The sequence below is a fragment of the Sphaeramia orbicularis genome, chromosome 22 (genome assembly GCF_902148855.1).
Source record: "Sphaeramia orbicularis chromosome 22, fSphaOr1.1, whole genome shotgun sequence".
NCBI lineage: Eukaryota > Metazoa > Chordata > Actinopteri > Kurtiformes > Apogonidae > Sphaeramia > Sphaeramia orbicularis.
Window position 1 is genome coordinate 34158977 of NC_043978.1, and position 23052 is coordinate 34182028.

At 40.3% G+C, this 23052-nt stretch overlaps 1 protein-coding gene across 1 annotated transcript in view; it reads left to right on the top strand.

Annotated features, from left to right (window-relative positions):
• Positions 1–23052, top strand: part of LOC115413820 (latent-transforming growth factor beta-binding protein 2) — a 94193-nt gene that overhangs the window by 68653 nt on the left and 2488 nt on the right. Inside the window, 18 exon segments of the mRNA XM_030126928.1 lie at positions 92–217; positions 780–905; positions 1357–1482; positions 1968–1997; positions 2000–2089; positions 3220–3339; positions 4214–4339; positions 6072–6194; positions 6839–6967; positions 14885–15013; positions 16561–16695; positions 17637–17843; positions 17966–18058; positions 18440–18568; positions 20212–20349; positions 20568–20741; positions 20828–21103; positions 21907–22056. Of these exon segments, the coding sequence (XP_029982788.1) occupies positions 92–217; positions 780–905; positions 1357–1482; positions 1968–1997; positions 2000–2089; positions 3220–3339; positions 4214–4339; positions 6072–6194; positions 6839–6967; positions 14885–15013; positions 16561–16695; positions 17637–17843; positions 17966–18058; positions 18440–18568; positions 20212–20349; positions 20568–20741; positions 20828–21103; positions 21907–22056 (2427 nt within the window).

The window sequence follows — 23052 nt, forward strand, 5'->3', positions numbered from 1 at the left end:
ATTTATACAAAACAGCAATTTTAAACAAACAGTGGTAGAAAGTGATGATTTGTTTGCGCAGTTGTGCTGAATTTGGGGTTTTTGATTCCAGATGTTGATGAGTGTGCCCAGGGTGACTTGTGTCTAGGTGGTGTTTGTGTCAACACAGAGGGGTCCTACACCTGCACCAGGTGTAAGGCTGGATACAGAGTGTCTCAAGACCGGCAGAGGTGTGAAGGTAAACCTCAGCCCCAGCTGTGCTTCTCATTCAGTAAAAACTATTAGGTCTGTTACGAAAAGACTAACTCAGCCCCCATACCAGACTGTCACTTCAGTCATCTATATTTTGGCACTTTATCTCACTACTTATCAATTATGTTCAGTTTTTTTTAATTTTTGAAATTTAAAAAAAATCTTATTTAACATTAGTTTTGAGTTGTTTTTTAAGGAATTGACTAGTTTCAGTTTTGTTTTTATTCAGTGTTGGTTGTAGTTTTTCAGGTGTTAGAAATAAGGAATAAGGAAAGTTGTAATTCAAAAAAGTTGAAAACGGTGTGAAAGAAAACATGATATCATTTTTTATTCATAAAGGTAGTTCATTAGAGGTCCCCTTCACCTGCAGTTCTTTTGTGTTTTAGTTATTAGACAGTTGTTCATTATTTTTTTCATCATATGTGTTTTGTCAAGGTAGTTTATCATGGCTAGTTTTAGATCTACTTTTTCTAATAACGCCACTGCATATTACTCAGTCTGATATTTAAGACACTTATGTCTGTGCTATGTGCATGTGTTTCACTTAGATATTGATGAGTGCCAGTCATTGTCTACCTGTGCCAATGGGATCTGTCTGAACACGGAGGGATCTTACACCTGTGAGAACTGCCCTACAGGATATAGAGTATCATATGATGGGGAGTTGTGTGAAGGTTGGTTTTCTCTCTCATCTCATCTCTTCTCACACTCATCCACATAGAACCTAATGCACAAAACTTTACAAATACACTATCTTATTTATATTTGTTAAACTTTTGTATATCCTATATTCATATTATATAAAAATGACCATTGGGACTTTCATCTAACAGTGTTTAAAATACACCTAGAAATGCTGTATTTTTTAATAACCACTGCACCATTTAGTGTTGTCATGTACTAAATATTGGGCCTGATGCAAGAACATATTTGTGTCTGAAATTTCTCTTATGTTTTTAGCACAATGGACTTATGTAGTAAATGCTTAGAACTTCAGAAAAGAGTAGAAATATCCCATAGTGAGGCCAGCTTTCTGTTTTTACATAACCGCTGACAGTTGTAATGACAGTGGTATTGGATGATGCTGTTACTAAAGCACAATATTCTGTGCTGTTTCATTTTCAGATATTGATGAGTGCTCTCTACCCAGTACCTGCCCCCAGGGAACATGTACAAACACAGAAGGTTCCTACACATGTGTGAGCTGTCAGCCTGGATTCAGAGTCTCTGAGGATGGACAGCAGTGTGACGGTACGCCTCTAGGTTATGTTTGTGCACAGGTGTGTTGGCTCTTCTCTGATTCCAACATGCTGGTTTTCCTCTCACCCTGTTGAGACTAAATGTGCCAGGTCTGGTCAACATGTTTCCCAGCTGTTTCGGGCTTTATGTAGAACAGCATCAGGTGTGACAGCTTTAATTCTAAGCCCCTTCATTTGAGCTAAAAATCCCAAAGTACTCCTAGACATCACATCATAGCTGGATCCTAGACCCCTCTGCCTCTGGCACCACTCATCTGATCCTTGCTCAACACAATGAGACACAAACCCTCAAATAGAACTTGATGATCTCAGGCAAACGTCCTGCTGATAGCTCAGCTAGGAAGATGGGGGTGTCGACATTTTGTAAATCTTTGTTCCAGTGATTACCGATGTAACTGATTACAACTGGCGGGTTTTATTTATTTGAGGCCAGAGATGGTAATCCGTGTTATGATGTGTCTGTGTATCTGTGCCCAGATGTGGATGAGTGCTTGGTGGCTGACATTTGCTAGGCCACATGTGCTTGAATACCCCAGGATCTTACACCTGCCAGACCTGTGGAGTTGGCCTATTTCCTGAAATCGGTAATAGCTCTGAGGGTAGGGCTACCTTTATGTTTACTTTACCTGAATGGGACAGCTGGAGGTAGATGCCATGATCTGGTAAACCTTTGGCCACAGAAAACGGGATGCCGAGCGACACAGAACTTGATTACAGAAAATCTTTACAGTACTAGTAATTTGTCATGACATGATTTAAGAGATCAATGCGGAAAAAAGACTGCTTTGACGAATCCGGGGAGGTTAGATCTGTCATGACTTCATGGGAAGGAGAACAGGAATGATTATTTAAATGGATTCAAACATGGCCTCAGTTAGTCATATATACTGTGGTGTGTTTTTGAATGAAATGTGTGGATCTTGCCTGAGAGGAAGATCCCCCACTGATATGTGTCTTAACTCTGGGAAAAAGTTTCACAAAACAAGCCAAAGTCAGCCGCTGATAGGATTTTAATGGATGTCTCTGATGCCATGGAAAATATTAAGGGCTTAATTTGAAATGAAGTCAACCACTCCCTTGCCTTCCACGTCGCAAGCTTGCCCTGTTGAACTCGCAGTCTTCACCCAAAGGCAAAAACGGAGCAGTCTCAATCATTTAACAATGGGCCACACTCTTTTCTCCTTCAGAAACACAATCTCTACCGGCTCGAGGAATTTCTAATGATCACATAACAGTGAGCCAGTGACTGTTTGTAGATACAGTAATTATACGCCACCTGTAATAGCTTGCTGTTTTGGATTCGATGACCGTCCCGCATACTTATCTTTCCACCCTTTTTAATAAAACACTGTCAGTGCGATCTAATAAAAAGGGCTTTACTTACTGTATATTAGGGAGTATGTTAGTCTGAGTCCCACCAAGCCATTAATTTTTAACAGATAAGATAGTCGACTTGTAAAAATTGGGCTCCTTAGAAGTGCGCTCACCAACATTAATGATGGCTGTGTAATCGTTTTCATAGTCATCCCTTCCAATGTTCTGCACCATGACTTACTATAGTGAGCATAAGTCATTACCCGTGATGTAAACGATGTTTCTGACATGTTCGCTGTGGTCTGGAAGCTCCTCATTGAAATGACAAAATTGGGTAAATTTGAAGTGAGATCCAGTGATTTACAGCTGGTGTGAATGTGTCATAATGATGACGTTTGTGTGTGTGCTAATGCAGATGTGAATGAATGTGAGGACGCCGGGCTGTGTGTGGGCGGGAAGTGCACCAACACTGAAGGTTCCTACATCTGCTCTTGCCCCACTGGCCTGGAGCTGGTGGATGGGACATCTTGTAGAGGTATACGCACATCTACAGTTTTGAAGTTTTCATTAGTTTTCATTTTTAATTGAATAGCCTTAATTTAGTCAATAATTTAGTTTCAATATTAGTAATTTTTTGCTTTGATTTATACAACCACAGCTCCAAAAAAGCTAGGGCATTGTGTAAGATGTAAATAAAACAGATTTACAAATCTCATGAATCCATACTTAAAGGAAAATATGACAAATGTTTATAGTGAAAAAGTCAATTCTTCTCTTTTTTATTTTGGGGCAAACAGCATCCATGGTTTTTAAAGAGATTTTCCATTCATCTGACCAATCTTTACTAGTTTTCAGCAGTTCGTTGACCCAGAGAAGCAACTTCAACATGTTCACATATGGCTTTTTCTTTGCAAAACAAAGCTTTAAGTTGTATATGTGGATAGCTCATCAAAATATGTTCACAGACAGTGATTTGTGGAAGTGTTCCTGAGCCCATGCAGTTATTTCAGTTTCAGAATCATGCTTGGTTTTAATGCAGTGCCGCCTGAGGGCCTGAAAATCACAGCCATCTAGTACTAACTTTCTGCCTTGTCTCTTGTGTATTAAAGGTCCCATATTGTGTAAAGGCATTTCATTGTTGAATCATCAGCCATTAACAGTGGGGGAAAATAAAACTATTGTTCATTGTTTTTCATTTTTGAATTTTTATTTTCATTTCAGTTAACAAAATACGTTTTCACCACTAGTTTTACTTTTAGTCTTGGTTTTCCTTGGCTACATCCCTGATACATATACACACACACATACACGAGTCTTTCTCATCTGACACACATTAGTGGTTAACTGTTTCCTGTAGCTTACCTCATTTTGGTGTTTTGACACAGCTGTGTGTATTTTTTGTGTGACAGATATCAATGAGTGTTTAACCATCATGGGGATCTGTGGAGAAGGAGACTGTCTGAACACTGAGGGCTCCTACATGTGCGTCTGTCCTGACGGATATACCACCGACGATGGCAGGACTATCTGCCAAGGTACAGTACACTACAACACTACAGCAGAGACACAAATAGCAGTGCTAAATCATCTTTCAGCTGATTTTTTTATGGGTTCTGTGTAATCGGGTGAGGCAGATTCACAACTGGATGAAGTTTATAATACGTAATAAAGTTTTTCCAGCATCACGTTGCCCAAATCATTTAACGCTAACATCATTACTTGTACAAATTTTTTAATTAAGTGCAGACTGTACTGTCCCATAATACATCCCGCTGGCATTGGTGCTCAAGCCAGGCCCGTGACCCCTGGCATGAGCCTTTCTGTGTAATGGGCCGTGCCCTGATCAGCTGTCTCAGCTCACTCGCTCTCACTTCGGACATCAGTTTGATGTTATTCCAGCCGCACCCAGTGACCCACTGGCCATAGCGATGGGGTGAAAAAAATGGATCATCAGAAAAGGAGGCTTTTATTTTCAAGAAACTGGAGCATTCTCTGTCAAAATGCAGTATATGAATTAACTTAAGCTAGGATGTCAGAATGGGATCAGTGTTTTTTCTGGTATGTCTTGCGGGTATGAGGTGTAGTTAAGTACACAACATGATGTCTGGCAGTGAAATGGTCTGCCATGATGTGAAGCAGGTAATTTCAGGACCAAGCCCTTGTGAGATGCTGACACAATCCACTTACTGACTAAGTGGACTAGAGTCTGTTCTTGCACGGGGACATTCTTCCCATGAGGCTTTGGCCTTGGAGCACTAGATATCTTCCATAGTACACTAAGCAAACTGCCCAGTCTGCATCAGGTACTTTTGGCCGCACACCATAACAAATACAGAGCTCTAATTATCCTATAAATCAACAGTTGTCATATATTTCTTGCGGCTTGCCATGGTGTGTACAGTGCTGACACAATAAAAGCCAGACCCCCTTTGACATGGACCTATAGGAGGGAGGTGAAGGGAGGACGAGGGTATCTGAGTTTATGGGAATAAAAGATGGATTTAGTCAGGTGAGTCCAGAATGATGCTTGACCTTGAGCAGACCGGCCTTTCAGTGAAAACAGAACATACATAATAAAGGAGTGATGGGAGCAGACTGAAACACATCTAAGTTTAATCCAAATCAACAGATTGTGCCATTGCCCAGTTGAACCTGTTAAACAGGGCTTTGAAGTCTTTGAGTTAACTCCAAAGCTTTCCAGTCATTGCATATTTATGTGTTTACTTATCGTCTGAAGATTTTTCTCCCTGTCTTTACAATTGTGTGTTTACCTTGTCGTCTCTGAATGATTATCAAAGGTTGGAAAAGGAAGAGAGGCTTTTCCCCTACGGTACTTTCTTTCTTTGCTTTCTCTCCGTCTCCCCCACCTTTTACCCCAGGTCCAAGTACCTTACAAGTCATGTTGTAATGCTGCAATTATCCACCAATCTACAGCTAATCAACCATGTAGCATTCATTATTAATTTTTATGAGTCGGAGGAAATGTTCTCTGCCTGAGAAGCTGAGGTAGCCTTTTTTTCCCCCCTTTGTTTCCTGTTTGCCAGTATACCGTTAAGTTCTCCAAATGGCCAATGTATCTTGTGTTCCGACAAGTGCTTGATTACACATTTTTTGGTGATTGTTATAAAAAGGAGTGGTGTTCCCTATAGACTTAATGAAGACAGAAGATGTATGGAGATATTTAGTGATAATCAATATGTAAGAAATCCTGACCCACCCTTTCTCTAATTATCTCTCACTATTTCTCTGCTTCTATTTTCCTTGTAGACGTGGATGAATGTAGGAAAGACAATGTGTGCATCAGCGGCCAGTGTATAAACACTGAAGGCTCTTTCATGTGCTTGTGTAATGCTGGCTTCAAGTTCAACTCAGACACAGCTGACTGTGAAGGTAAGACAGAATTAATCTCCCTTGTGATATCCTGTTGTGTATGTAATTGAGATTATTGTCCACAAATTCTGCTATGTGGTTTTTACTTTCTGAGTAAACCAACATGTCAGCATTAGCTGTTTGATCGTCATGCTACATTTATATCTGTGCATTCCCGGTATAGCATAGTTGGCTATGATTGATTGTTTATTGCCAATGGGGACTGGGCTCAAGTGCAAGTATCTAAACCTGGCTTGAAAGCTTCCCTCCATGGTCTGAGGACAAGGGGGTGCCTGGATGGCATGGCTGGAGCCCTGTACTCGCTTCCCCTTGAGGGAAGTATGAATGACCCCATTGTGAGCAGGAGGTGTTTCTCCCTCTGGAACGTCTCCCTTTAGCTCCTTCACAGGTTCTTTGGTTTCTGTCATAATATTGGTCTTGGCCATTTCTTTTGCCTGCTGCTTTTACTGAGGACAGCTACACCACAGGCCTCCTGGCTGATTCCTGCTGCACAGCCATTACACTGGAAGCAGAACAGCACAGGAGGGAAAACTGTGTGTGTGTTTTTCAGTGTGTATGTGTTCATATCCACATCTGATTGCACATGTGGTTGCATTTTTGCCTCTGTTTGTCAGTTACTAACCAGCATCTGTCTCCCTGCACAGACCAGAATGAGTGCAAGGATTTTGGAAGCTCAGTGTGTGGCACCTGGCACTGCGAAAACACCATCGGCTCCTATCGGTGCTTCATGGGCTGCCAGCCTGGTCTCGAGGGAGACGACGCCACAGACTGTGGTGAGTTGTCAATTGCAGAAGACACAGTTATGCTAGGAAAAACCACTGAGACTTTGAGTCTTATTTGGGTAAAGGAGAATAACACATGGAACTATTGATTTCTGAATCTTGTCCACAGTGGGATTTTATATTTCTTTAGAACACCAGAAATGTCAGAGCAAATCCATTTTTCACTCTGGTAAAAGTATCATCTCATCATTCTTTGTAATTATTAATTCATTTTTTCTTCAGTCACTCTGATCATTAAGAGTCATTAGTTTTTTCCATCAGTGTTTGTGAAAAATTCTAAAGTAAGTAATTGCCTGAAGCATGATACTAAATCTAAAAAACTACAGTTAAGTACAATAACATGTGCTTTGATTCAGTACTTATAAAACTGCTGTCAATGGGGTTATTTAATCCATTTACTTTGTATTATAATTAAGGAAAATTTAGCCCCAAAATCAACTTAGTATGCTTCATACTCCTCAGGTCTTTCCTCATTATGTAGATAATGATACCTGTTTGGCGCTGGGACACAAAGAAGCTGATATGAATCAAAAGCTATCAGGTACTCGAGGTCTTCCCACACTAGAAACCATGCAGAGAATGAGGAGAAGTGGCCCCTAAAATTGGTGCACTTTAGAGAGAGGAGTGCACTGTCACTGTATGTAGTGTGAGAGGCCAGCAGCTGATAACAGCAGTTAGTTTCATCCTCATGACAGCGGAGCCAGTGGAGTTCCTCTGGCAGAAACACAAGGGGCAATCTGATCTCTACTGTTCCTCTTTTGAGTGTCAGGCCAGCTCACATGATCTCTTACCTCCTTTATATGCTTACCAAAGAATCCAGTCACCTGTTTGTACTTCTTTTACATCTGGATCTGCAGCTGGCCAACAACAACATACACATCTCCACATCCTCCAGAATATATTCTGCGTTTACTGGCAGGAGGAGACAACTTGGGCTTGAGATATGAACTTGTTGCACAACATTTTGACTTTTTCACTCCTTACTTTGTATTGCTTGTCTTTGCTGGACTTAGAGCACCATAACATAACATGTTTGTTTTGAGATCTATGTGAGACAAAACGAATGGCCAAATATTTTTTCTCATGTTAATACAGGATCCAAACAGTCACTGGAGAGTGACAGGCAAAAAGAGGAAAAGCAATCTGAGAGCATCAGAATGGAATGATGTGTTGGCCTACAGAAGGGAGCTGTGGGTGTTTGTGGGTGATTGTGTGTGAATATGTGTGCAAATGTGTGTGCATGTGGTTAATGTGGGTTTTTGTGTCTTTGCCTGTGTGTTTGTGTTAGAGAAAGAGAACCAGAGACAGTGACAGTTTTAGAGATGTAGCGCAGGTCCACATGCTCTCATGACCCTTAGTTTTATTGGACTATCAACAAATCCAGATCAGGGGGGAATATGCTGCTGCGGTGCTGATCGGTGACAGTTCAGACACCCGCCTCCACTCACAGCCTGACCTCAGCAACATGTGGATGCCTCCTCACTGCATTTTAAGATGTTGTCTGTTTGGCACCAACGGAGCGGAGCAATGGCCTGAAGTTTGACAGAAACCAGCTGCTCACCTCCTTTTTCATGTCAGAGCCATTTTATTTTAAAGCAGTACCAGTGTCTAAAAGGTACCTGAACCAATAAGAGCACAAAACAATAGTCACCAACGTTAAAGGATTTTTATTCATAAGGCAAATTTGACATACAGTTGCAGAAAAAAAATATTAGACCATCAAAAGTCTTCAAAAACAATGGTTATGCAATCAAGTAGTAACTCCTGTGTGTACCATGCGACTAAAACAGACAGAAAAGAAAACATGGAATGCCTAAAAGCAGTTTTTGGCAGTACAATTGCATAGCTACTGATGTAAGAACTGAAGTGATTTTGATTATTATCAAGAAAACCATGGAAAATGGCTAGATATCAGCTCTGAAATTAAACTCTTGTGAGCTATTTTTGTTGTTATCATTATATTTGTCCAAACAAATGTACCTTTAGTTGTACCAGACATTAAAATGAACAAGAAATTGAAGAAAATAAGGGTGGTCTAATAATTTTTTCTGCAGCTGTATTCTTATATTAACTATGAACTGTTTTGTGTCAACTTTAATGATTTATAATAATAAATGTAAACATGTAAAAACAAATGTGTACAAAACTATGCTAGGACACTTACCTTATTAGATTCATACTTTAGACTGCTTGCAGACTGGTGCAATATTTGCAAAACAGATTTTGATACATAGGCATAGGGAGCATAAAATTCAATTCATTCATCTTGAATCCTCACAGTAAATAATGACTTCGTCTGCTGATATTTGCCTGTCTAAATGAAATGAGATACATGCTATGAGTTCAGCATTTCCTTACTCATCATGCCGCACCAGACATGATGGATCTTAAGGTGTGACATGACTGATGGAGCTTCAGATTATCCCCTGTTTCTGGTTAAACGTCTTTGTAATGGTGCCCAGCTCTGTCAGCCCTTCTTCCTGCTGTTGCTATGTTGTGACGCCAGCTGCTCGTGTTTTCACCAGGCCTCTCAACAAACACTTATAGATCCCAACATTGACTCACAGCCTCAGTCTGGGGCCTCAGCTTGAGAACCAAGCCCTCTAACCCTCAGAAGCCCGACGCTACACACAATAGTGGCTTGTTTCACCTCACGATGGGAAGTTGTGGGAGATGCTGCCGTCACCTCAATAAAAGTCCAGAGAGGGAGTTCAATTACTCTAGGGCATTTTTGTCTGCTTGTAAAAATCATCAAATATTTAAGCAGAGGCCAGACGCTGTAATTTGCAGTTTCTGAGAGGGGCGTTGTTTTATTTTTACTCACTGGCCTTCGAAGGGGCAGCGGTTGTCTTTGGCTTGGTTACTGCTCTCATTTAGATTTAGAGACCATAATACAAAAGGGAAAAACAGGATTTTTCTTCCACAGCAGTTTCTCAGCCACAACTCTGGTGTTAAGGCTACATTCAGACCTGCCATAATACTGTACAATGGGCATGTGAACACAGTGTGTGCTTTAATATTATGGCATGCACTTGCAGGTCATTGTTTTTAAGCTTTACTTCGCCATCTTGCTCATAAACTCCCTTGAGCTATTCCTTGTCTTTAATAAGCCGTTCCCATGGGGCGGAAATTGTCTGCGGTCACACTCCTGCCAGCCTCCCACCCCAGTAAATGTATAGAAATGAGAAGACTTTACCATGTGTGTGTGATGATTCATGCTGTTGTGCACATGCAGGATGTTGTTTTTGTCTTAGATGTGTGCACATCGTATGACAGGTCGAGTGAAAGTCAATAGAGGTTGTAAATCTAATTGCAGATAAAGCACACTAACATGCTCCTCTGAAAACAAATACCTCACCTCATCCTTGCCTGCTCGTGTGAAATAACCTCTGCATATGGGTCCAATCAGACAAGGGGTTGCCCAGAAAATGGGGGAGAAGTGTGGGCTGCGGAAGGTGAGCCAGCAGTCACCGATTCCTGTGTTCGTGTTGCCTACCACCATGTGCTCTGGATTATCACACAGAGGCATACATTTACCCCCACTCCCCATCACATCACCGCATCGAGAAACCAGGTTTTCTTACAGGAGACAATTAGAAAAGGTGTCTTTAGGTCCAGGTCTCCCCTTAACCTCTGCACCTCCTATCTAAACTGAACTCCTCACCCCCTACCCTGCCCTGACTCTTCCCTCAGGGGAATTTACCCCGCTGCATGTACTCTGACGTAACTGATTATTACATGGAAAGTTTAAGAAAGGCAACCCCACGTCCTGCGAGTGTGAGACTAGCTCTTGTTGACGTTATCTCTTTGTATTATTCACTTTTTCCCACAAGCCATTAATGCTGTGATTAGCACGCTGATTCTTTCACAGGACGTAGACAGGTCTGAATGGCTGGTCAAGTAATGCTGATGCTCTAGCACTACCAGAGTCAGATACCCAGAAAACAATAGTCATTAAAAATGTTTTGGTCTACATGCTCTAATTCCTCCCTGGGATGATATTTTGATTGCATCTCATCACAACATGTGGTTTGCAACAGATTTTGTTCCACGTTACACATGGACGAAACGCTGCCTGCAGACATTGATTATTTCATATATTAGTGCTGGGCTTTCATCACCTTCCTCGCAGACCTCCCAGCTGGATCCGGCTGTCATTCCAACATTCCAGACTCCACTTAAGCTCTTTACACTTGGGCAAATGTTCCTCACACTCGGAAACAATACATCTCACCTTACACTGGTTAAACTAAACCAAATTTCTTCTCGTTTTTGTCCCACTGGCATGTAATTCAGGTGTACAATGCAGTCAACATGTGTGTGTGTGTGTGTGTGTGTGTGTGTGTGTGTGTGTGTGTGTGTGTGTGTATGTGTGTGTGTGCATGCGTGTGTCATCATGTTGTTTCTGGAGCATACCTAGAAAGATACTCAATATTTTTCCACCAAACTTTCTACAATTTATTAGTTTTATCTGGGAGTGGTGACTTTTGCCATTAAGTGTGAACCAGAACAGATGATGGAATAAACAGAATCATTTTGTTTCTGGAGCATAACTGGACAACCATTTTAACTGTTTCCATTGAAGCATTGTCAGTTTATCAGTTATATGTTGAAGCTGTCCCTTTAGCTATTCTTTCTGATGTCCATCTGTCTTGTGTTTGTTGTCGACTGATTTTTCTGAAACTACTTGACTCCTCTGCTGTCAGTGTAGCAAGTCAGAAAAGTTAACATCAGTTCCAAAAAACAGTTTTTATGGGAACAGAATAGGTCCTTGTTAATGCCTACCTACAGCACCTGATAATTACATTTTTGGTCCATTTCTTTAACTCATAAAGACCCAGTGCTAATTTGTGGCAGTTTGAAAAAAAAAAAAAATTCACTATATTTAACTTTTCTTAAGTGATTTATCACTATTTATTATGACATTAACCTCTATATTTTGCTTTTTTTGTGAAGATCAGGTATTTTCCTATATTTAATTTTTTGATCATGTAGATGTTCATAAAAGCTCTGATTAAAGTTGGGGGTTATCATATCAAAAACAGAGGAAACTGAAGAAAAAGTTACTTTTTCTGCAAAATCTATCATTAATTGAACATAAACGCAGTGTGTCCATCCACTGTCATTGATCTAACTCCATGGATTTTACTGGTGAATCAATGTTGCAGAAGATGACGGTGTTTCCATGTTCGCTATGGAGCCTCAGAGCATCCAAATGGGTTATATCTGATGACCATGATAAGATGACAAACTGCATTTTACACCCAATATTTACATGTATTGATAGGATTAGTGGATCAACAGTTATTAAACAGTTTGGAACAGAATATGCTTTTGGCTGTTTGGGTTTTTATAGTTTAAATTTGGGACAAGACTCACATGGATTCAAGGAAAGGCTGATTATGTTATGGCCTAAAAGGTTTAGGTGACCTGAGAAAGCATATTTTTCTGCTGTAATTCACTGCTAATTATGACAAAATTCCATAGAAATATGTGATAAAGGATAAAGTAATGAATTGATCACATTTTAGTGTTCTGTAAAAACCCTTACTCGACACCACCATACTCCTCTGTACAAATCTAAGCAAAGAAAGTATGTTTTTCTCACTGGAAATGATTCACTAGAATTAATAAAGCAAGACCTTCCATTTCACCATAAAATTCCCTTAATACCTTTTATTAAAACTTAAACTTGACTGGTTGTGGGTGGGGGTCGAAATTCTCATTTTCAAAATTAATATGATTATAAACACCATCCAAAGATTTGCACCATTTCTGCAAAAGCTTAGCATCTCAATCCTCAGCTGCAAAATGCAAATCTAATGGGTTGGCGGTGTTCACTATGTGTCCATTATGTTCACTCTCCCTCTGGCGTCTCACAGCCATGTAAGCCCACAAGTCTATTCTAACAATTTAAGTCCTTTTCAGCATTCCCTGCGTAAGGTTGTACAAATGACAAAGGCAATTTTGTCTCTGCAGTTTTATTAGCTTGTGGGAGTCCCTGTCTGTGACCCCGGAGGCATGTTAGAGGGGAAGCCAAGTCAGAACAGGAACATCGACTGAGGCCGAGACAAGTGCCTGAGAAAGCGTTTGTCAGTGTTGGAGGGGAAGATGTGGTCCTGGCAAAGCGCTCAGGTCAAATCAAATGGGTTGTGGTTTCTCTGGCCTGCTGTCCTTCTTTCTTCAGTTGATTTGTCCTTTATGAGAGCGCCGAGGCAAAATAAAACTGGTTCAGACAACATGTGTGATTTTCACTCCATAAATCAGTTTGTTTTAACACCCAAGGTGTCACTGGTCTTCTTGTTCTGATGTTCGAAGCAGAATGGGAATTTTCTGTGCCTTGAGCTGTGGAATAAAAATATTGGGAAGATGTCAACAACACCATTAACACTAATGTAAATATTCAAGCAGTTAAATCAGAGTTTATTGTATGGATATTGCACCGTGTTTACACTTGTACTTTTAGTCATGGAAACTTTGAATGGACTAGTCTGAACTGGAGGGTGGTCATGAAACTAGAAAGTCAACACAGAATCATGCCTATGGTAAAAATAAAAGTACATGGCAGTTTGCCCCCTTATTTAGCCATATCAAATGTCAGGCCTGTCTGTCATAATGTTCCAGATTTAATGGTTTGCAGAAAAATCAAAGTCCTGACTTCATTACATCTCAGGGATAGTTTTAGCAGACTTTGATCTACAGTCTAAACTGAAAAGAGCTGCATGCCATTGCTAACTCAAGATATTGATAAAATGTTGAAAAATGTTGGGGTGTGTGTTGTTTTATTCTCTCTTTAACGCTAATCACTGACTAAAATCTAGCAGTGAAACCCTATCCAGTTTTTTTTTTAAATTATTATTACTGTTGTCTCCTTTAGACTTTGATCTGTGTTTATTGGGCAAATTGTCTTTTGTATTAAAAAAAAAAAAAGGAATAATTGCTAGAGCATTTAAGTTCAGTGTTTATGTCATCAAATTTAGCTCCAAGAGAGTTTAGCATCGACAATTCAAACTGACTAGAAAATGAATTCATGACTAAGTGTGATCCTTAAACTTTCTGATTGTTTTTAAAATAATTATAATCAGCTTTGCCCTCCACCAGTATCAGTCTTTGGCCCTTCTGTTATACTCCATTTGCCAAGAAATACTAAATCATGTATATAAGAAATTGCTTGCAAATGTTGCTTTTAAACAGCGGGCAGTGAGTCAGCAGACGTGCAGCGTTAACAGCCTCAACTTCCCGGACTCTCTCCACACATAGATCCACATATAGGAGCGCCCCTCTCCTGGTTCATTGCCAAGCAAACAAGGAACTACTGTAGGCTGCTGTCTGCCAGATTTGATTTCAATCTAACATTTTAGGCCTAAAATCAAGTCCTTTTGCTCAGAATCCTTTACGGTACCACTTTCCTGATGTTAGACGTATTAGAATGCTTTAAACAGATTCACTGATTAGTACAAAGAGCAGCTCCTGCCAGAATATTGTCAAGAAACCTCTCCATGCCAAGACTGAACCATTTTTCTTCCACTGCTTGTAGAGATTTTGTATGCAACAAACTCTATTGTTTTTTATATATGCCTTTTTTGTGCTTTATTGTATTAATGCTAAAAAAAAAGTTCCATACTTCTAGACACTCCAGTACAGATAAAGAGATAAACTTTCCCTGAATTATTTCACAATTACCAGAGTTTGAAAAGCCTCTTAATGAATTGTCTGATCTATACACCATCTCTGACATGTTATGATGGCAGTGATTCCTGTTGTTATTGTGAAGTCAGAATGGTAGTACTGTTTATTTTGGAAAATGCAGCACCGTGTTTACAGAGGCAGTTTGCTCGTCTGTTGTGCCGAGTGAAATTGTAAATGTTAATGTCATGCTCACCTCTCTTGTGTACTCTGGCCTTACAGATATTGATGAGTGCGTCAATGAAACCATCTGTGGGAACCACGGCTTCTGCGAGAACACAGACGGCTCCTTCCGCTGCCAGTGTGACCAAAGCTACACCAACCCACCAGGCGATATGACCAGATGTGTTGGTGAGTTACTGCTCTAACCTTCAATAAGCAAAACAAGCAACACTATAATACACTGGACATTGCTTAGATACTGTTTACACTATTTTATATTCTACCTAGTATATGATACAGTGTATTGTATCAACAACATGTTGCCTTTGCAGCTAAATCCTGATATTTGTCACTTTTGTCCAAAAACTATTTAATATGCATTAGTAAACTTAACACATGATATAAGTGTGATGATCATGCTTTTTTTGTTGCCATGCAGCAAATCTCCTGAAAGCACAAGTGACTGAAAATATTTCTAAACATATTTAGCATTGCTTATGACTGAATATTTTTCTAATAAATAATATTTACACAAAGGCAATGGTGAATTTGTTTCCTCAATAAGGTATATTTTGAGCACATGTACGCTGTTACCCATAAAGCTGGAATAAAATATTTTAACCTCTTCTGATGAGATGATTGTGACAATATGATCTATGTAACTGGGATTCATTATTTAATCATTGTACCTGGTCAAATGTGCTTATTGATGTATATAAATAGGAATAAAAAGAAGGAATGTGTCTGAAAACAAAATTATTTAAACTTTATGGGCAACAGTGTACTTACAGAGCATTTTTAAAGAAAAACAATACCAGTAATCATGCACATTTTCACTTATAATATCAGCATTTTAATACAAGGCCTCACTGAGATGAAATCTTTTTCTCTTTTTTTCAGGGGTGTCCTGGCTAAGATAGCGGCTCTCATAAAACATTAAAACAGACATTGCAAAATATCCCCCACAAATTAAAGTATAAACATTAAGAGTTGAATATAGGTTCAACCAAACCCATGAAGTTAAAAGATTTTGTTCCAGTAGATTTATTTTAACGAAAAAGTAATGATAATGACTCAAAGTTGTGCTCAAGCAGAAAATAAGTGTAAAATTGTATTAAAATTCTGATAAAATGAAATTTAGAAAAGGGATTCAGTTCAATTTAGACTTTATTAAGGAGACAGTACAACTGATGACAATGATGATCACATTTTCAACAAATAATAGACCCAGATAAAATCAGCATGCTTCCTTTTCAAGGACAATTTATTGAAAACAGATTGTAATAATTTATACAGGTCTCTGAAGCTTTATTTTGTGATTTAGCATGTTTCATTCAAGCAAAGTATGGAGGATTTTTTCCCTTGCTCAGGAGACGAAACAGGGAGAAATAGAGAAAAGAAGTTGCAAGTTTTTGGTTTTGGTCATAAATTTTGCAATTTTCAGTATTTTAAGCAAGTTACGTTCCAGTTTTTTAAGGGCCATTTAGAAAGTTTCATTTTTATAGGACACATTTGATTTCATGTGATCTGAATATGTTGTTTAAGACCAAACTGTACATCAATATACAATGAAACACAGAGAATGTGTTTTTCCTATGAATCACAAACCTATTAATGATTAAAAACACCTATCTCTGGTCTCTGCGTGATGACCTTTACTTGACTTTTTTGAACCCCATGCTGTGTGTACGTGCCTGGTCCTTTACTGACCTCATGCCTCTTTCCCTATTTCTCAGACGTGAACGAGTGTGAGATGAGCTTGGCGCTGTGCGGGGAGGCCCTGTGTGAGAACGTCGATGGCAGCTTCCTGTGCATCTGCCCCAACGACAATGAGGAATTTGATCCCATCACCAGCCAGTGCCGCTCCCTGGGTAATAGAGCAGGAATAGCACTCATACTGACTCACAGGACTTAATTCTCCATCCCATCGTTTGGAGACGGAGTTTTCCCTGATTTAATGAGCCATCTCTCATTATCCAAACAGCAAGGGTGACGAGGTGGACGTGACTTAACTCCACCTCTCTGAGTGTCTTTTGACCTGGCTGTTTCCATTTGTTTTATAGGCTGGGCTTATGGTTGGGTGGATTGGCTACAAAAATTTGCATTAGCCTAATCCTTTGGGTGAATGATGAAGTATCTCCTCCAGTGGAGCCAGGCAAATAGCCTAAGGGCATACTTACTGTAAACCCATTTTCCCACAAAGACAAACAAGGTCAAGGTGTAGCTACTGGCAGCTAGCAGTGGAGCCACGTCTTCCACATCATCTTAAGTGCAGAGGTTACAGATGTGCAACGTATGGCAATTGTAGAATCCCAGAAAAAGCCTCTTCAGTCATGAAAATCCCATCACATCTCCAGCTTGATAGGCATATGTGTACACAAATTGGGTGTATTTACATTATTAAGCGGCGCGCTCTCGCTGGGGATGTTTTTTCTTCTGCCTAGGCACTAAACCCCAACTATGCCTTTGTGTACCTTTTTGCCACATTCCACTGTTTGCTTTTGACGTGTGTTAATCAATCATGTGAGAGTGAATGGTGTGTTGACTCACATGCCAGTGTTTCCATTTGGCTAAGCCGGCAGCTTAAGGGTGAAATGCCTGAGCCCATGCCTTTGGACAAATGAGCAGGCTCAGCAGTGGCAGGCAGGGGGCACGTACTACCTGCTGGAGGCATGTGGACACACTCTAACCGATAAACCTGTGTGACAAATTTATAATTCTGTCATCTGCTGTACTCTTAGATAGTCAGTAAGTTCCTTATCCTCTAACATTCCTGAAAATCTGAAGGAATATTTTCACTGTTCATTTATAGATGATGCTGATCCAAAACCTGCGGCTCCAGTGCCTCCCTCTGCTCCTTTATCTGAAGAGAGGAAGGAGTGTTACTATAACTTGAATGATGCCAACTTCTGCGACAACGTCTTGTCCCGTAACACCACCAAGCAGGAGTGCTGCTGCACAGTGGGAGCAGGCTGGGGCGACAACTGTGAGATTCATGCTTGTCCCATCCAAGGAAGAGGTACAGGAGGAGGCACATGACCTACACTGGCACATGATCAGGATATGGCATACAAAGATTATGTAATATCAGTCGTTATGTTAATGATCTCTGCCACTAATGGAGTTGTTCTTATTTCCCAGATGATTATAACCAGTTGTGCCCTCATGGCAGTGGATTACTACCCCTGCAGGTTTCCTCTACAGAAGCCCTGGTAGAACAGCGTCCATATATAGGTATTCTGTGTCATAAATACTTACCACTTATTTTATTGATCTACCTAAGCTTTTACAGCTTCCCTTCACACAAAACTTTACATTGGCACTAAAATGTGCCGTGTCAGTCCTTGTTATGTCCACCTGCAGTAACTTTTAAAGTCACACAGACAAACATAATCCCTCACCACTTTTATGGGACTACCTGAGGCTTAATGGGATACCTCTCTGCATAACGGACTAATTACTGTAATTTTAGTGTGCCTTGGCAGATTCTTGTACGGGAAATGAATGGCATTTTGTGCAGGCTGCCAATGTTTTCAAAAAACAGTGTCAGGTTTTGACAGCTGTTTCTATCTCACCACTTATGTAACACCAAAGTATGAATCTCTCTTCCCGCAGATGCCAATGAATGTGAGATGTTTGGATCTGACATTTGCAAGAACGGACAGTGTTCCAATCTGTTTTCTACCTATACCTGCTACTGTCGCTCCGGTTTCTACTATGACAACATCCGGCTCGAGTGTGTAGGTAAGAAATAACCACATCTGAACAATATGAATGATAAGCTCAGATGTACTTCATTGGCCACCTTCTTTTTCCCATAAAGACCCAGTGTGACTTTTGGGGCTGTTCCCAAATGAATTTTTCTCTCTGTTTAATCTTTATTAAGTGATTTATCTCCATTTATTAAAATAATATCCTCTGCATTTTGTGTTTTTTAGTGTAAATCATGTATTTTGTTATATTTTATTCACTGATCATGCAGATGTTCATTAAAGCTTCGATTAAAGTTGAGGGTCATTATATCAGAAACAGAGAAAACTGAAGAAAAAGTATCTTTTTCAGTCAAATCTATCATTAAAGCTATACCTACCGATGTGGCATTTCTCACAGCACTTAGTAAAAGTTTGAACATGAACAACCCGCCTCCCTCCAAAGCCCCACCCCCTTCCCTCTGCCTGAGCTCTGAGGCTCCTCCTCCTCTCTCCTCCTCTCATCTGATGCGCGATGGAAACGGAGGAGGAAGCAGAGGCGGAGGTCCGGTCCATTTTGGCGTGTCCGCGGACCTCTCCCTCAGTAATCAGATACATCATCCACCTGCCGCGGGCCCGCGGCTCCTGTTCTATCAGTAGACCTGGTCTGTGCAGCGCTGGGTCAGTGTCTTCACCGCAGTGCCCAGGGGATGAGCACGCGCACTGTGAACGCGCGGCCTCCGCAAATTTTCCGTGGACATTTGAGGTTTCATAGTCCATACAATTATCATCCTACATCATCTTACATGTGTGACACCATGTACATGTACCTGTATGAGTCCCACCGTCAGAAAAGCTGAGCTTTATGCAGACCTGTTCAGTCCAGTACAGCTGACTTCTGGACTTTTATCCCCATCCTTCATTCATCAGACTCTCGTTTGTGCCCCTCAGTTGTCGTTTCTGTTCATAAATCCGTTTTTTCCCTTCCACATGTGCATGTCAGTTCTATCCAAACACACCCTAGACAGTAGACTGTGGTCAGTGACAGGAGAAGCAACGCGAGTGAAGTGTCAAATTCAGAGGGACACATATCGGATGTGAGGCGGCGATGGTGGATCGGATGCTGGATGGCTGTAATGGATGATTAACAGGAGGCTCAGTCAGGTTCGGCCAATTATTTCATTCGGACCGACTAAAATGATTGGTCAGACTTTTATTAGAAATATATGAGAATTAAACATTTTTGAGTTTCAATACCTGGTGGATTTCTTTTACATTTTAGTTTGACACACACTTATTAGGAGCATTTTAAGATGACAAAAGAAAAGTGTAAAAATGCCACATCACACGGTATAGCTTTAACTGAACATAAACCCAGAGTCTCCATCTACTATCATTGATTCAACTCCGTGGGTTTTACTGGTGAATCAATGTTGTAGAAGATGACGGTGTTTCCACGTTCACTACGGAGCCTCTGAATATCCAAATGGGTCATATCTGATGACCATAAAAAGATGACAAACTGCGTTTTTTAACCAATTATTTACATGGATTGATAGGATTAGTGGATCAACAGGGATTAAACAGTTACATCAGTAGATGGTTCAGGTTAAAGGTGGATGTTTGGGTCTTTATGGGTTAATGTAATAATTTCCTCATACTGTACTATTTGTTCACCCATGTGCCTCTGACTTCTAGATTTTGATGAGTGTGAATTTGGAAATGCCTGTGTGGACGGAGCATGTGTAAACACGGCCGGGTCATTCAACTGTTTCTGCAGTCCTCCATTGGTCCTGGACAGCTCACGGCGGCGCTGCATCAGCCTCAACACCACAGGTGTGCCACACAGTTAACATAAATACACAAACACACATGGCTAAAATAAATATACAAATACTTTTTACAGAATAAGGAAGGAATGTGCTAAAAAGCAGAGAAAACTAAGAATTGAGTGCAGATTCAGTGCTTTAGTGGTTTATTTTCCTAGTAAACACGGGTTCTGGTTTTCCTTGGTTTTGGCAGTTGTCATAATCCCTCCTGATACTTTGTCTCAGAAACTCTAGAGCCTGATCACGACGTGCACATGGATATCTGCTGGCAGCGTCTGGAGAGGGACAGCATGTGCGCTGAACCCCTCCAGGGACGCAGAACCACATACACCGAGTGCTGTTGTCTTTATGGACTAGCCTGGAGTGGACAGTGTGCCTTCTGTCCCAGGAAAGACTCTGGTGAGAATCAAGATCAGACATAGATCAGACATAATCTTTTTAAATCAAAATATAACTCCACCTCTGTTTTTGTGTTCTGCATTCAGACGACTACGCTGTAATGTGCAACCTGCCACGGAGAGGAGGTTCAGACAGTCTGAGAGAACGGCCTAGTTATGAGTACGGCCTGGAGGGGCCTGAGGACCCCGTGGAGCCTTTTGTCCCTCCATACTGGGACAACTATGAAAACCCTGCAGGACCCTATGACATCCCTGAGAGTGTTCCTGTTTTCAATGACAATGACTACAGCATTCGACAGCCGCCTGTTCGTGTTCCTATTCATCGACCTCGAGAACACCAACCGCAACCAGTGAATTCTTACGGTGGGTATCTTATTTATACAAAACAAAGGGAAAGGGAATTTTCTATGAGTCAGTGTAGAAAGACCCTGAATACTTTCTGGATCTATTACATTTATTAGAACAAGCTTGTGAAAATCAATTGCTCAATACAGGGGAATGAAAAATATAGTTCTTGGTGCACTTCCTGTTGTACAAATCTCATATATATCAACATATCAGCTGACACACATATGCACATTCCTACAGGGGAACGTATGCTCATTCTTACAGGGAATGGAAGGACAAGATTTAGGGACAATATGTCTGCAAACCTTGGGCTGCAGACATATTGTCTACAGCAGATCCATATTGAGGACAGGACTCAAGGCAAAATGTGCAAATAGCTGAATAACAGAACCTCCACTTTGGCCTTAGAGCTAAGAACTGATTAAGGCCACAGGTTAACATAGAACCACTGTAAAAAAAAAAAAAAAATAGAATAGAATAGAATACAATACAATACAATACAATAGAAATTGTATGATGTAAAGTAAATAAAGTATGGAAAAATATGAATAAAATAAATACACTACATACTATTTTTGTATAGAATATGCAGAAATTAAGCAGTAGACTATGAACACTTGCCAGTGACAATTATAATGCAATCATAACACTCTAATAACATTCCTTAGTCACATTGTTCACCATATTTTTGTGATAAATGACTCTCTTGAAATCACAAGTGTTGATTTCAACTCTTTCATAATACTCTACAGATGTATTCAATTAATGAATGTAATTTTCTGAAGAACTATGTGCTGTTTTTTTGTTTCTTTTTTCAGAGCGCTACGAAGGCTTTGAGGGTCTCCGAGCGGAGGAATGTGGAATCCTGAACGGCTGTGAAAACGGCCGCTGTGTTCGTGTGCGGGAGGGTTACACCTGCGACTGCTTCGATGGTTACGAGCTTGACTTACACAAGATGGCCTGTATAGGTAGGCTCAGTCTCTCTGGGATTCTTGGTTGTCTTTCTCAACAGCCCACCCACACTCGGACTCTGCATTCCAAGTTAAAACATTTAAAGACCTCCCTAGAACCAATAGGGAATCAATCAGTCCATTTAATCTCAGTTCAAAATGTAGTGTCGAAGCTTGAAATCCAACCGCAGTGAACTCTTCCTTCAGGTTGAGGTTTTTCTGAGCCAAGGCTTGGATTCATTTCAGTGAGGTAACTCCTAATGCAGTATATCATCAAGCTCAAGGAGAAGCTTTGAATTTAACAACCTTGCATTAAGTTATGTTTTATGGGAAACTAATGAAAGCCGTGCACTCCTCAGAACCATCGTGAGTTACCCTTTGGTCTGAATTTCCCTAGTCACACACTGCCAAGAGTAAACCGGCCTTGAATCCTAGCCACTCCATGTATTACATGAGATATTGTATCTTTTAAGTGTACTTTGTTTGTTTTGTAGAAAAGTGAAACTGTTTTGTCATAATGAAATGCTATGATTACAATATTCTGTCTACATGCAGGCTTATCAGTTCCAAGGCCAGACGTTTTCCCAAGAACACTGAATTTTGACACTGTGGAAACATGTGCCATGCCTCTTTTTATAAATATCACCACTTGCATTTTTCTGTGCAGAACATGACATAAACATAAGACGGGTGGTTTCAGATTGACTGCTATGAAATGACAATCAGACCTCCCGTACTGAAAAAGGGAAAGAAAAATCACTTGAAGGCCAAAAGGAAACTTAATCCATTGCTTTGTTAATTTTTGCCATCATTTTGAACAGTTCAAGACGGCCGGGGATTCAAGTTCACCCCCTTAGTCAGCTAACACGCAAAATGACGGCATGTTTGATTAAAGATATACAACATGAGATATTATGCAATGTATTGGTTTTCAGGTTAAAAAAAAACCTTGTACCATTAAATGTGGATTATGTGGAACTAATTAAAACATCCATGTTTGTATAGCATTTTCAA